Below are 16013 nucleotides of genomic sequence, written 5' to 3'. Positions count from 1 at the left end.
AAAGGAGTTTTGTTAGTCATGCATTCAAACATAATCTAAAACCAAATCCTCAACCACTAACTGAAACATTTACTGTTGAGATGGCTAACGGTGAGAAAGAAAGCGCTAACGACGTATTCATAGGTTGTACGCTTACTCTAAATGATCACTTATTTCCTATAGACCTCATGCCCGTTTCCATTAAGAGCTTTGATGTTATCGTTGGCATGGATTGGTTGAGTCCCAATCATGCTGACATTCTTTGTTACGAAAGAGCTATTCGTCTCAATCTTCCTTCGAATCAAACTCTCGTAATCTATGGCGATAAACCCAGTTCCAACCTTCATATCATTTCTTGCATCAAAGCTCGACAGCTCCTTCGAAAGGAGTGTGTTGTATTCTTAGCTCATGTGATCAACGAGAAACAAGAAGTTAGAGACCTCGCGAGCATTCCCGAAGTCTGTAACTTTCCCGATGTGTTTCCCGAAGAACTTCCAGGGATTCCTCCCGAACGTCAAGTCGAGTTCCGTATTGACCTAATTCCTGGAGCTACTCCCGTAGCAAAATCCCCGTATCGCTTAGCTCCGGCAGAAATGCAGGAGTTATCCAGTCAACTCAATGAGTTACTCAGTAAAGGATTCATTAGACCGAGTTCCTCACCCTGGGGAGCTCCGATTCTATTTGTCAAAAAGAAAGATGGATCCTTTCGGATGTGTATCGACTATCGTGAGCTGAACAAATTAACCGTTAAGAACCGATATCCTCTTCCAAGAATAGACGATCTCTTCGATCAACTCCAGGGAGCCAGCTACTTTTCTAAGATAGACCTTCGGTCGGGGTACCATCAGTTACGAGTCTAGGAGAATGATGTTTCCAAGACAGCTTTTAGGACTCGGTATGGACACTACGAGTTCGTAGTGATGCCCTTCGGTCTAACCAATGCACTGGCTGTGTTTATGGATCTGATGAACCGGGTGTGCCGTCCCTTCTTAGACAAATTCGTTATCGTGTTCATCGATGACATCCTCGTCTACTCCCGAAGTGAAGAAGACCATAAACAGCACTTGAGGCTAGTGTTGGAAACTCTTAGATCCGAAAAGCTTTACGCAAAATTTTCCAAATGTGAATTCTGGTTACAGAAGGTAACTTTCCTCGGTCACGTAGTAAGCGAGGAGGGTATTCATGTAGATCCTTCCAAGATTAAAGCGATAGAGAGTTGGTCGGCACCGAAAACACCCACGGAAATTCGTCAATTCTTAGGTCTCGCCGGCTACTATCGACGATTCATTTAGAACTTTTCCAAAATCGCCAAGCCTTTAACCACTCTAACACAGAAAGGTGTACCCTTTTGTTGGAGTGATAAGCAAGAAACTGCATTCCAAACGTTGAAGAGAGCCTTATGCAGCGCGCCTGTTCTGTCTCTGCCTGAAGGGACAGAGGACTTCGTTGTCTATTGCGATGCGTCTAATCAAGGTTTAGGCTGTGTGCTTATGCAAAGAGGAAAGGTGATTGCCTATGCCTCTAGATAGCTGAAAGCACACGAAGTCAACTATACCACACACGACTTGGAGCTAGGAGCAGTAGTCTTCGCATTGAAGATTTAGAGACATTATCTCTACGGAACCAAGTGCACAATCTTCACTGATCACAAGAGTCTGCAGCACATCTTTAATCAAAAAGACTTAAACATGAGGCAACGGCGATGGGTAGAATTACTCAGTGACTATGAGTGTGAAATCCGTTACCACCCCGGCAAGGCCAATGTGGTAGCAGATGCCCTTAGCCAAAAGGATAGTACAAGCCACAAAGTGAAGAACCAGACGATGACCATCCATTCCAACTTACCTACACAAATCCGAGAAGCTCAGTATGCAGCCCTCAAACCTGAAAACGTGTCAGATGAAACCTTGAGAGGAATGGAAAAGAAACTTGAGATCAGAGGTGACGGAGTTCACTGTTTCATGAATCGAATCTGGATTCCCAAATCAGGTGGATTCAGGGAAATAGTCATGGAGGAAGCACATAGAACCAAATACTCTGTTCACCCAGGTTCGGACAAGATGTATCTGGATCTCAAGAAACAATACTGGTGGCCAAACATGAAAGCTGAGATAGCTACATTCGTGAGCAAGTGTCTGACTTGCGCCAAAGTCAAAGTCGAACATCAGAAACCTTCAGGTCTGCTCCAACAACCCAAGATTCCCGAGTGGAAATGGGAGATGATTACCATGGACTTCATCACCAAACTACCCAAGTGTTTTAGTGGGTACGATACCATATGGGTAATTGTAGATCGCTTGACAAAATCCGCTCACTTCATCCCAATCAAAGAATCATACAAAATGGAGAGACTCGCGTGAATCTACATCCAGGAAGTAGTGCGTCTACACGGAGTACCTGTTTCCATTATCTCTGATCGAGATAGTAGGTTTACCTCCAGATTCTGGCAATCTCTTCAAAAAGCCCTTGGAACCAAACTAGATATGAGCACGGCGTATCATCCTCAGACTGATGGACAGAGTGAGAGAACAATCCAAACCCTGGAGGACATGCTTCGGGCATGTGTCATTGACTTTGGAAAGTCGTGGGATACACACCTATCCTTGATCGAGTTCTCATACAACAACAGTTACCACACCAGTATTAGGGCTGCTCCGTTCGAAGCCCTATACGGTCGTAAGTGCAGATCTCCTCTGTGCTGGGCCGAGGTGGGGGATACACAGTTAGCCAGGAATCGAGTCCCCGACAGTGCTCTCACTGGTCCTGAAATCATCCGCGAAACCACCGAAAAGATCACTCAAATCCGTAACCGACTGAAAGCCTCACGTGATCGTCAAAAGAGTTACGCTGATAATCGTCGGAAACCACTAGAATTCCAGGTTGGAGATCGTGTCCTGTTGAAAGTCTCGCCCTGGAAAGGCACTGTACGCTTTGGCAAGCGTGGGAAACTTAATCCGAGGTACATTGGACCCTTTGAGATCCTCTCCAGGATTGGTCCAGTTGCTTATAAACTTCATTTACCTCACAAACTCAGTAACATTCATCCTGTCTTTCATGTTTCAAATCTTAAAAAGTGCCTATCCGATGAAACTCTAACAATTCCCTTAGACGAGATCGAGATCAATGAAAACCTCAACTTTGTGGAGGAACCGATCGAAATCATGGATCGAGAAGTCAAACGTACAAAACAAAGTCGCATCCCGTTAGTGAAGGTTACCTGGAATGCCAAGCGGGGACCGGAATTCACTTGGGAACGGGAAGACTCAATGAAACAGAAGTATCCACAACTCTTTTCTTATCCATGATTTGTATCTTGTCTTATGTTCTAAACTTGAATTTCCGGGCGAAATTCCCTTTAACGGGGGGATAATGTAACAACCCGAAATTTCCGCGTCTTTTAAAAGTAACTTTTTCATAAATCAACTCGTGCAACCGATCGTCGTTCCGATTTCCGATTTCCGATTTCTCCGTTTAATTAAGTCATTAATTAGTACACATTTAAAATGACTTAATGGGTGTCTTAATACATTTAGAAATCAATTTAACACTCAACTTTAGTGATCGGAATAATTCTAAAATTTACCGTATCGGGTTACGGTAACTTAATCGGGTACGACCAAAAACCCCGTCTAACGCCAGTATCGGGTAGAATTCCACCATGTCCAAAACTTAAACACTATATAAACATGTTTAGGACTTCATTTGAAGCCTTTGGCCAAATTATCACTAAACATTACCCACCTCTCTCCTAATCCAAGTTTAAGAGATCAAAACTCAAAAATTAAGGCTTCTAATCTCTAAGGTACCTTCCTAGCCTTAATCTATAACATATTTGGCATCCAATTTCGAGTTTAAGACATGAATTAGACCAACATTCATGAGTTTACGGCCATGGAACCTTTATGGGCCGTAAACTCACATTTCAAGGGTTTTTAAGCCCTAAAACCCTTCCTTTGCATAGTTGGACACTAGATATGGCTTAAGGGCTTAAAGGGATGAACTTATAACATGTAGAACATGGATTTAGAAGGACAAAAGTGAGTTTACGGCCAAGGAAATCTCTTGGGCCGTAAACTCATATACAAGGGGTATTTAAGCCATTTAACCCTTCCAAAACCTAGTTGAGACTTGGACATAAACCTTGGACTTGCTAATCTAGACTTGGAACACTTTAAACTTGAATTTTGTGTAACAAAGAAGAGTTTACGGCCAAGACACTCTCTTGGGCCGTAAACTCCTCTAAAAGGGTGATTTAAGGCCTTTATACATGTCCAAATGCTTCCAAACTCAATCTATGGCTTTGTGGTAAAATCTAGATGCATCTAAAAATGGTTTAAAGGATTGAAACACAACAAAAGTATGATTTATGAGAGTTTACGGCCTAGGAGCATACTCTTTGGCCGTAAACTCATAAAACAATGTTTAAGATGCATCCAACACACCCAAATGGCTTGTATAAAATTCTAGAATCACATGTGATTGTTTTAAGCACCAAAAACTATCTTTTTCAAAGGTAAAAGAGAGTTTACGGCCTTAGAACTTTCCTCTAGGCCGTAAACTCCAACAAAGGTCTTAATTGATGTTCTAAATTCATAACAAAGCTTAGAAAATTAGTTTGAATCACATGTGATTGCCCTAAGTAGCTTAAATCAATTTTTCTTAGCCATTGTGAGTTTACGGCCGTAAACTCTATGAGTGTGGCTGTAAACTCATGTTTTAAGTGTCTTAAATCCATTTCAAGTGTTCCAAGGTGTTTAGATAATCATTCCTAGCAATCCCTAAGTCCAATTGAGCCCTTAAAACACCAAAACCTCACCCACATGAGTTTACGGTCGTAAACTCATGTATGTGGGTGTTCCATTGTTGTAAACTCTTTAAAATGTTTACTTATGGGGAGTAAACTCAAGTCCCAAGTCCCTTGTGTCATTACAAATCCAAAGATGTCACCCGGGTCACTCCAAACGCTCGTTTTGAGGTATTTAACCTCATTGGAGTGTAATGTTCCATATGATTAGTGAATGTATCTCTAATTGTATATATATGGACATTATATCATTTTACATAGGGTCATCGCAAGTAATCAAACCCCGAACCGACGTCTAACATTCAAAACCGACACGTTTCCGAGTCCGGTGAGTTCATACCCCTACCCTTTTTCACTGTTTTCACTGTTTTCAGGGGGGAACACAAGCAAAGTACAAGGGAATTCTTGTACTCATAACATGTTTTCAAATGTGTGTTTCATATTCTTATGCTTTTATAACTGATAACGACAACTGATAACAGATCGAACATACAGATCACGTAACATATAATTGTGAAATAAGTCTTTAAACTAGTATGTTTTACATGTATTTCACAAATGGTTTTCCACATTTTATCAGTTAAAAGCATGACATTAAAATATTTGAATATAATACCTGTACACTGTTTTGTCCTCGGTAACACTCCCCACACTTATACGAGTGGAGGACTTTCATATTATTACTAGTAAATTTGTTATTCCGGTACGATTGGAGACACGTCCTCGGAGAACACTCCACTTGGATTACGCGAGTGGAGGACTACACCCATAACCAGAATCTCTGGTATTTAGAGAGCGTGACTTGAGTGTATAGATCTATACGGGGCTGACTACCCCACACCTGGCTGCTAGCTACAGCCGAACCGAAATGGTTCAAGGGTGACGAAAGTCATAAGTATGTGGACGACTTATTGCCACATGTGGACTACTTATTGCCACAGGTTTCAGTCTATTGTATGGTTATGGAACTCGCAATTAGGATAACAGAGATTTACTTACAGTAATAATGGATTTCTTTATACATCGTTTACATCGTTTACATCTTTTACATCTTTTACTTACTGTAACTAACATTACATCTTTTACATCTTTCACATCGTTTACATAAGATACGTACATGCAGGAAAGCATGGGGCTTTCCTGGGTAACACTTACATAACTAGAAAGAGTCACAGAATGGATAACATTACATCTTTTACAATTTGTAACATACAATAAGGAAAGTATGGGACTTTCCTGGTAACACATGATAAGTAAACAGAACAGTTTAACCAGTCAGATAACCAACTACACATTTTCACATGAGTAAACATGTTTTCAGTGTACAAACTTACTATACTTTACATTTGTGAAACAATAACCAACTTTTAAGAAAATATGGGATTTTCTTGGTGTACATAACATTTCAGAAACAGAAATGAAACCGATACATTTCCGTAAAACAAAACCGCTTATGAACTCACCAGCTTTATGCTGATTTTCAAACCGCTTGTGTTCTCAGGTCAGCGTTAGAACAGGTACCCGAAGATCCTTTTGCATGAAGACGGTGTACATGAAGACCCGTTACATTTTGTCTATATATACTATGTATCACAACTGTACAAACTTTACTTTTGAAACAACTGCAAAACTGTTATTATGTAATGTAATGCTTGTTTTACTTTGCTTACTATGTACATTGGATTTGATACTCAACACGGTAGTCAACCCCGGAAATGTATTCCGCCTTCGGTTTTCGGGGTGTGACAAAATGGGTTTGGGTTCCCATTAAGGCATGCAAAGGAGTAAAGTTTGCAATTTTATGGTTTAAGACCTTATATAGGGATCATATCTTTGTTTGGACGACTTGACTTAACCTAATAAGAGCTTAATATGGATTTTTGGGCCTCCGATGAGTATGTTGGGCATACGTAGGAGCACGCTCAACGTAGTTCTTGTTTCTTGCATCGACTACTTGTACGTTGTGCTTCGGTGGTGAGTATACGGGGCATACATTTCTGGTACGCAGGGCGTACTCCCAAGGTGTCCATTTTGGGCCTTTTATGGTTTTGGGCCTTGTTGGGCCATTAAACTTATGACTTTGGGACATGGATAGACTATGGGCTTTATTGGAATTAGGTCCATGATAATTTTTGGGCCCAATTAGGAATTTAGGCCATATTGGGCCTTGGGATGCCATTTAGGGAAATTGGGCTTGTTGAGCAAATTGGTTAGGCCATGGTTTTGGGCCAAGTAAAAAAAGGGTAAAATGGTCTTTTAGCCTGGATATTGGACAAGTAATTTAGATTCTTGATTATAGGTCGAGACCCAATTATTAACTGGATATTATTTGATGGTGCTAGTGCGTGGGGATTTTCCTGATCAGCATACCGAGACTTTATTTGAGAGATTCAGCCGCTAGAGGTGAGTTTCCTCACTGTGTTTAGCAGGTTGAAGGCACCAATGTCGGACCATGTTTATTATGTTTAGGATTCTAGTTGTCTGCGTGACTATTGCATATGTTATGTGTTTATATGTATACAGGATGGGGCCCGATGTCGGGCATGGCCTAATGATTATATTGTATGTTATTTATCTTTGTGATTTTATGCGTGTGTTTATATGTTATATGTATATCGAGCGGGTTTTGATGACTGACGCATATGTTCCGAGCGGGGCTCAACGTCGGGCAGGGCCCGATGACAAGCGGTGCCTATTATATGTTTGATATGTATGTTATGTGGTATTTTGGGGAAGTCACTAAGCTTTGTGCTTATGGTTTTCGGTTTATGTTTCAGGTACTTCTGGTTCAAAAGGGAAGAGCTCAGGGTGACTGCATTGCACACACCACATTGTTCTGCATATTACATGACTCTAATGTACTTGGATGTTTATTGATTCACTCTGATTCACTATGATTTTTATGATATTGTTTTGGGTAATGGTTTTATCAATTTAAAAATCCAAATTTTTAGTCTTAATTTTTGGGACGTTACAGATTACTTGTTCCTATTTACCGCTTGCTAGTCATCTACTTGTTGTCCCTAGAATATTTTTGTACATATTTCTAGAGCATGTTCTCATGTTTTCTATTGTTTGAGCAATGATTAGTGGTTGTGTTTGTCATCGATTTGTGCCTGGCTCAATGTGGGCATTCTTGGTACTTCTATGTATTGGATATAGTTTTTGGTGTTGTATTTTCTCTTTCACTGTTGTTGGCTTCTGGTTTTACGATAGGTGGTTCAAGCGGTGGATTTGTTCAAATGGTTATTAGAGTTTGGAGGAAACTGGGCATCATATGTATTGGGTTGTAAGGTGTGGACACCAAAGGTGAGGTTGTTGCAATCTTGTTTGCCATTCTTATTGACGTTCTTTCAATGCCTTGTTTGGTTTGCACCAATGTTTGTACATCGATCTTCATTGGGGGGTGCAGTGCCTCTCCAAGATGGGAGTAGACGTAGAACCTATGGGAGACAAATAAAGTTAAGAGTATTATCACTTGAGGACCCGGTAATACTCTCTGATGTATAAGTTAGGAAAAGCTAGTTGTGATATTATGAGATTAATGGAGAGCACATATATGTAAGGAGTGTATGACTAACTTTGTATCTGTCTTGGATCGTTATATTTGCATAGTTTATATGGGTGGTGTAATGATAGTAGTAATCTATTTCTTCTAATAAACAAAATCAAAAAATATCACATGTCAATTTACCGTTTCTTTAGTAACATATCAACTTTGATTTAAAATTTAAAAAAACTAAATCATATCCCAATATGAAGCACTCATGTGGGTATGTGTTTTTCTTAAGCAACATATAAGTTCTAATGCATGATGTGTTGTGTATTCCAATACGTAGACACAAAGTGGTTCCCAATACAAGTTCCTGTGCATGACATATAAAGTATAATAATGTATATATCATGTTTTGGAAGTTATATGTTTTTAGTTTCTTTAGTAACATATCAACTTTGATTTAAAATTTTAAAAAACTAAATCATATCCTAATAAGAAGCACTCATGTGGGTATGTGTTTTTCTTAAGCAACGTATAAGTTCTAATGCATGATGTGTTGTGTATTCCAATACGTAGACACAATGTGGTTCCCAATACAAGTTCCAATGCATGACATATAAAGTATAATAATGTATATATCATGTTTTGGAAGTTATATGTTTTTAGAAAAGTAATCAAAAGATGTTAAGTTATTCCATACTTTATAGGTTTAATGAGAACATAAATGTACTCAATAATAAGCAAGTAATATATGTATGTCTATCTCTTCTGATAAAAAAATCAAAAGATGTCATATGTTCATTTTTTTAGCAGACATACACTACAAGAAAAAAAGGTATTAGCGGCGACAAAAGTCGCCACTATTGCTCACCAAAGTCGCCGCTAATAGCTTTACCGGCGATACGTCGCTGCTATTAAGTCGCCGCTACTGTCATGTCGGTATTGATCAAAAAGTCGCCGCTAATGTTCACTGTCGCCGCTAATGCTAATGTCGCCGGTAATGCTACGTGTCACCGCTATTGCCTTTTTTTTTTTTTTTTTTTTAAAAGCAGCCATTTTCGGCTGTCCAAAAACTGATACATAATAACGTTAAATGCATAAAAACCGATACATTAAATTCAGAAAAACGATTACATAACATCCAAGTTTTATAATACCATACATAGACCAAATAAATAACAAAATTCTTATAAATTTATATCATACAACAATCTCTAATAAAAGATAAAACTAATACGACGTGTCATCATCCCTGCCACCGTTGTTCCCTCCTATAAGTTCCACAGTTGACTCCGGACCGTTGTTCCCGCCACCTATTAACTTAAACCAAACATAAAATTATCAAATTAACAAACCACCTAACTAATATTAACCTTTTAAGTTAAACCAACAATCAAACCAACAAACTAATAATTACCAATTTATCTACAAATACACATTACATAGGAACTATTATAGTAATTTACTTTAAATAACATTTTCAATAATAGCATACTACTTGCTTTTTGTTTCTTTTTTCCATTATGACATTGTACTTTACACATTGTATACAATACACTCCAAATTGCATTCAAATACACACATACATACATTATACACACATATATACTTTTTATACACATAAAACAACCATTAACACACTCCAAATTGCACATAAATACACACATACATACATTATACACAAATATATACTTTTTATACAGATAAAACAACCATCAACACACTCCAAATTACACATAAATACACACATACATACATTATACACAAATATACATACTTTTTATACACATAAAACAACTATGAACACAATCCAAATTGCATACAAACACATACATACATACATACATACATACATACATACAAACATACATACATACATACATACATACATACATACACATATAAGTATTTTTTTTACACACACATATATGAAATACACACAATTTTCACACACATATATATGAAATACATACACATATAACATATTTCAGACACATATATAAAATACACACATATATACAAAATACACACACAAGTGCACACATATAAAACAAATTACAAAAAAATGCACCTGTGGTTCCCAAAACTTTTCTCACTTTCAACTGGAATCTTTGGTGCTGCAACAATGGTGGTGGTAGTTGATGCAGGTGACAGCAACTACCGACGGTAGTGATGGTGACCAGAGAGGAAAAGAGATTTTTGAAAACAAAAATGCAAGTAATCACAAACTCTTATGGAAATAGACATTAAAGTAGAAAGAAAGGAAGAGATGAGGAAGGAAACACGAACCTGGGACAAGGAAATCGACAGCAACAATAGTGATGGTGGCCGGAGAGGGGAAGTTTTTGACGACCGATGGTATCTCTTCTACTATATGTTGTTAAATTAGGGAGAATCGTTGGAGGAGAGGATAATTTTCGGAGAAAATGTTGGAACAAAATGAGAGAAGATTGAAACAGAAAGAGGAAGCAAGGGGGAGTAATCTGCGTCGACTTTTAGTGGCGACACCCAATAGCGGCGACAAATGAATCAATACCGGCGACATCAAACCTTTAGCGGCGACATACAAAGAGGGAAAAAAGGCGCATTTTTTTCGACCTTTAGCGGCGACAATTTAGATCTTTAGCGGCGACCTATTGTCGCCGGTATTGGGTTTGTGCGTTCCACGAGTTTCTCAGCCATTAGATTAGAAAAATGATCAAACGGTAGATGTTCACCAGAACGTGAAAACGCGGATTCGGGTAGGTAGGCATTATCGGCGACACCAATAGCGGCGACAACACCATTAGCGGTGACTTTTCGAAAAGTCGTCGCTAAAGGTGTTGTCGCCACTATTAGTGTCGCCGGTAATGGCTGCATTTCTTGTAGTGATATTTGACATGTGATATTTTTCTATGATCTTCTTTAATTTCTGTTTTTTTTACAGTATATCAACTTTGATTTAAAATTTTAAAAAACTAAATCCTATCCTAATAGCATAATGTTTTCGAAAATTATTGAACGACTATTTTTTAAAAATTCCAAAAATCTCGTAAATTGTTAGGTATCCTAACATTTTACGTTTACATTATCCTATTATTTTATTTACATGATCAGCCGTTTAATTTTCATAATATACATTTCATAGTTATTAAAAAAAATGTATATAAAATTTTTAAACATACTTGGTTTCCACCACTTATAACGAAATAATATTGTTTATGCACATCAAGCCAGTTAGGCCGTGGGTAAATTGTTAATATCGTTATTTAAAAGTATTAGCTAGAGGCCTGTGTACTTCCAATAGTCGATGCACCGTTCATTGTAAGGCCATGGGGTATGGTTCTTTTTTCACGCGTAAGAATCCTATATGGAGTCTAGATGGATGAGATGTTCATAGGAGTGATAGTGGTGTAGATTGAAGCCAATTACAGGTTCTCACACCCAATCAAAGTCATTTCTTTCTATCTCTCTCTTCTTTCTCTCTATCTCTCTCTTCTGTCTCACTCTTGTTCACTAGTGAACACCACCCCCATCAATAGTAAATGAGTTGTGAAGATATATAAAGAATGATGTGGAATGGTTTTCACGCGTGTTGATACCCCATCGCCTAATTGAAAAGTACCTAGAGGAATGTTGCGTCCAGATTCGACAAGCCGTTCCGATTATCTGGATGGTGGGCTCTCCCATCATCTTTTTTTTAAATATATACTTACGATCATATACTTAAAAGAGTAATATATTTTTGATTTGTACACATTTAGTCATTGATTTTTTTTCGACCACATTTACCCCTTCAACTTGTTAAATTGTACACATTTAGTCCTTATAACTGGCTACTCTAGGTTAGCCGGTAGAAATGACTTAATAGGGTAATATATTTTTCACTTTGTACGTATTTAGTCCTTAATATTTTTGTACACATTTAGTCCTTAATATTTTTTTGTTGCAAAATAAGACATTTTTGTTTTTGTACTCATACAGTACTTATGAATGATTTTTTTAGGTTTTCTTACGACATCTTACGTGGGATAGCCATATAGTGGTGGGATAGGTTGAGATTGTCCTGCTATATGCTGTAGACCAATATACTTGGTCTAGGCCAGCTGTAAGCCGTAGGAACGGAGGCTCGAGAAAAGCTGTTGGGTTAAGTCGACGTGCCGACAAATCCTGGGTATTCCAACTCGATGACTGATTGGACCTGTTGTATGTTGGTATTCCAGTCCGATGACTGATTAGGCCAATGTATTCCAATCTGATGATTGTGGGTCTGTTATGTATGATAATACGTTTGTTGTATTGGTATTTTGGGGGAAACTCACTAAACTTTATGCTTACCCAGTTGTTTATGTTTTCAGATTCTATCGTTGATCGTGGTAGGGCGAAGACATTATCGTACACACTCATCAACAATATTGAGGATTTTGTGTTTCTTATATTACTCTGATTTTCGATAAATGTATTTTGGAATAAATGTTTTTTTCTTAATAATGGATTTATAATTAGGGACTTTTGTCTTATTTAAAAATAAAAAAATTTTGTGGTGAAAATGAGTCGTTACACATAAACGTCAACAACCCCACACACTTCATCAATAATTGTCCCACGTAAGATGTCGTGAGAAAAACTTAAAGAAATCATTCATAAGTACTGAATGAGTACAAAAACAAAAATGACTTAAATTTAAAACAAAAAAATATTAATGACTAAATGTGTACAAAAATATTAAGGATTAAATGTGTACAAAATGATAAATATATTACCTTATATTAAGTCATTTTTCCTAACTAACCTGGAGTAACCGGTCATAATGACTAAATGTGTACAGTTTCACAAGTTGAAGTGGTAAATATGGACGAAAAAAAAATCAGTGGTCACATGTATACAAATCAAAAAATATATTATCCCATAAGTATGTATAAGTATGTATGAATGCGAGGTGATATATATATATATATATATATATATATATATATATATATATATATATATATATATATATATATATATATATGTGTGTGTGTTTTAGTTTTTATTTCTTTTACGGAAGTTGACCAAAAGCTCCTGGGTTTTCAAACTGAACCAAGGGGGTCTCATGCTGCAATAAACGACATAAAACCCAACGAAATTTTGACACCCTGGACGACTCTTTCAACCATTGAGAAAATAAAGACTTGATTTTTTACTAATATCAGCAATCAAGTCCATTGAAACTATTATATAAAAACGAAGGGTTTGTCTTATTCTTTTAAAAAGAGTCCAAAATGACATTTTAGATTGAATATCAAGATAAAGATAATGTTATTAATTAAGACGACTATATATGTGCTAATGTGAATGAATATATTTAAGACATAATTTTTTGCCAAGTACATCCACACCATATACAAGACTACTGCTAGTTCCAATTTAAGATTCAATATACAATTCGTCGACGATTTACCACAATATTGAAATTATATAAGTAATTTGTTTTTGATAATATTTTATATTGGTGCATTTAGAGTGTGGACAAACAGAAATGGGTCAATTTTTGATTTATGTTTTATGAATAATTAGTCAAATTAGTAAACAAGAAAATCACTATCATTCACGTGTTTGGGTGATTTACCTGAAAATTTCCTAATTAATTTTTTTTTGAAAACCATCATAAAATAATAAATAAATAAAATCTTGAAAAAAAAAAAAAAGATAATTATGGTTTACCACTTCTTTTCTTAAACCTGTTATCCAACTGCAGGCCCATTTTGCCATCAATACTATATTCATTTCCTAGATGTAGTAAAATAGGCAATTTCATCCCATTTATTCGAACAGGAGTGGTTGCATTGTAAACCATTTCCTTTATATAGAGGAACACTCACCTCGTGTAAGCCACCATCTTTCACTTGGTATTCTTCTTCTTTACAACAATGGTGGTCTCTATGAAGATGAATATGGTGTTACAGAAAAGGAATTTAATGTTCGATAGAGAGAGAAACATTTACAGCTACAAGAGCACAAGCATATCATGCATGGCCAAGGAGTTGCCCATGCATAACCAAAATCTGTACAAACTTCTTTCATTGGAATCCCGGAATGTTAGTTTGGATGAGATCAAGAAGGCATATCGAGCCAAGGCTCTGCAACTTCATCCTGATGTATGTCGATCTTCCATTACAGATGAACGCACAAAGCAATTCGTGGAGTTACACAAGGCCTATGAAGTTCTTTCTGATCCAAATACTCGGAGAGTGTATGATCAGGAATTGAACATGGTTGAATGTTTTGGATGTGGTTCGGGTCCTCAATTCAGTTTCTATGATAGGAAGAAAGTGTGGGAAATGCAACTTCTTGGACTAAAGAAACGATCTGCTGATCGAATGGGAAGGATGAAAAATGAATTCATGTAGAACAAGATATATTATTTAATGTGATTATCGTGTTGTTAATAATATATATGATCATCTTGAATGTTGAACATTTTCTATTTGTTCCCTCGTAGATAAAATACAAATAGAAATAAATCAATAATTAACCTCTATACCTAAACCATGAGTCAAGTTACCACGACTATTAATAGAGATTTTTATTCGATTAAAACCAAAGTCATTTTCCCTTTCGTGTATGGAAAAGACATCGGACTGCAGCTGAAACATGGCATGCAGCCACTTCCATCAGATGAGACAAATTCAACCATTTGGTTTTTAAAAATTCAGCTCATGAGATTATGTTTTGAAATGTGCACCACCATATGGAAAAGGACATATACATCAAGTTAATTAAGGGAAAGAAATCCGATAAACATCCAAAATATGATACTGAAGAGTAGTTTTAAAAATTTTAATTATATGGGAATAAATAATCGGAGTTGTCGCATGTAACCTTGATATTCAAGAACCGATGTTTTTAAATAAATTAAGACACTACCTTAAAAAGGGTAATGTAAGATGTATTTAAATCAGTGATAGTTTACCGTAAAAATATCCGTGTCAGTAATTACCAATATAGATTTCTGCTAGACAGTATTAAAATTAACAAAAATAAGCCAACGTGAAACTGGACAGAGTACATATATATCAACAAAGACAATGCACAAAACTGTGGTTAAATAAACATCCAGGTAAAAGAACATAGTAACAATCAAAATAAACAGCACCAGGGGATCAAAGGCCAAGGAGTATGAGTATTCCAAGAGCCTATGAGATTTATAAGAGTTGCATGGACCAAATTTTCACCAGGACTTGTAGCTAATTCACAATTGCTTGAGTTTCAGACTCCCGATAATAGCCTTGTATCCAATCTTTTGTAAGTGATTGTATATTTGTCCTATAATGGCTCCTTTTTTATGACATCAGGCTTTTTGTATCTAGAAACACCAGAATGGGGTTGAAACAACATGCAGCTCCAGCAACATCAGATCGTGAATGTATTACAAATAAAGCGCGTAGTTGTGAAGCAGGCTATATCGTTTTGTTATCATATACATCTTGTGTTGCGATTTCACGGTTGAACATGAAAAACCTTATGCTCATCAGACAATATGACAATATGCAAAGCATTAACTCTATAAACATAAGACCAATATGACAATATGCTCGCCTTGGAAATGATATGTTTACTGCCAGATTGGTAAATTTTTGATATTGTTATTTATTTCATTTTAGAATGTGTTAAAAATATTATGATCCATTTATTAATTTGTTTTGACTATACTCGATCACTGCTTAATGATGTAACTGGCGCACCAGAGCATTATGATGGATCAATTGCTCT

At 36.8% G+C, this 16013-nt stretch overlaps 1 protein-coding gene across 1 annotated transcript; it reads left to right on the top strand.

Moving 5' to 3' along the window:
* The first annotated feature begins 14170 nt into the window (after positions 1–14170).
* Positions 14171–14650, top strand: LOC145009565 (chaperone protein dnaJ 20, chloroplastic-like). Its single transcript, XM_078968240.1, has one exon. It carries the CDS (start codon positions 14171–14173, stop codon positions 14648–14650), a length of 480 nt encoding a protein of 159 aa, XP_078824366.1.
* The last annotated feature ends 1363 nt before the right edge of the window (positions 14651–16013 follow it).

This window comes from Lactuca saligna, chromosome 8 (assembly GCF_052625555.1).
Source record: "Lactuca saligna cultivar CGN05327 chromosome 8, ASM5262555v1, whole genome shotgun sequence".
In the NCBI taxonomy this organism is placed as follows: Eukaryota; Viridiplantae; Streptophyta; class Magnoliopsida; order Asterales; family Asteraceae; genus Lactuca; species Lactuca saligna.
Note: the sequence above shows the minus strand (reverse complement) of the source record. Positions and strands in the feature narration are given on the sequence as shown.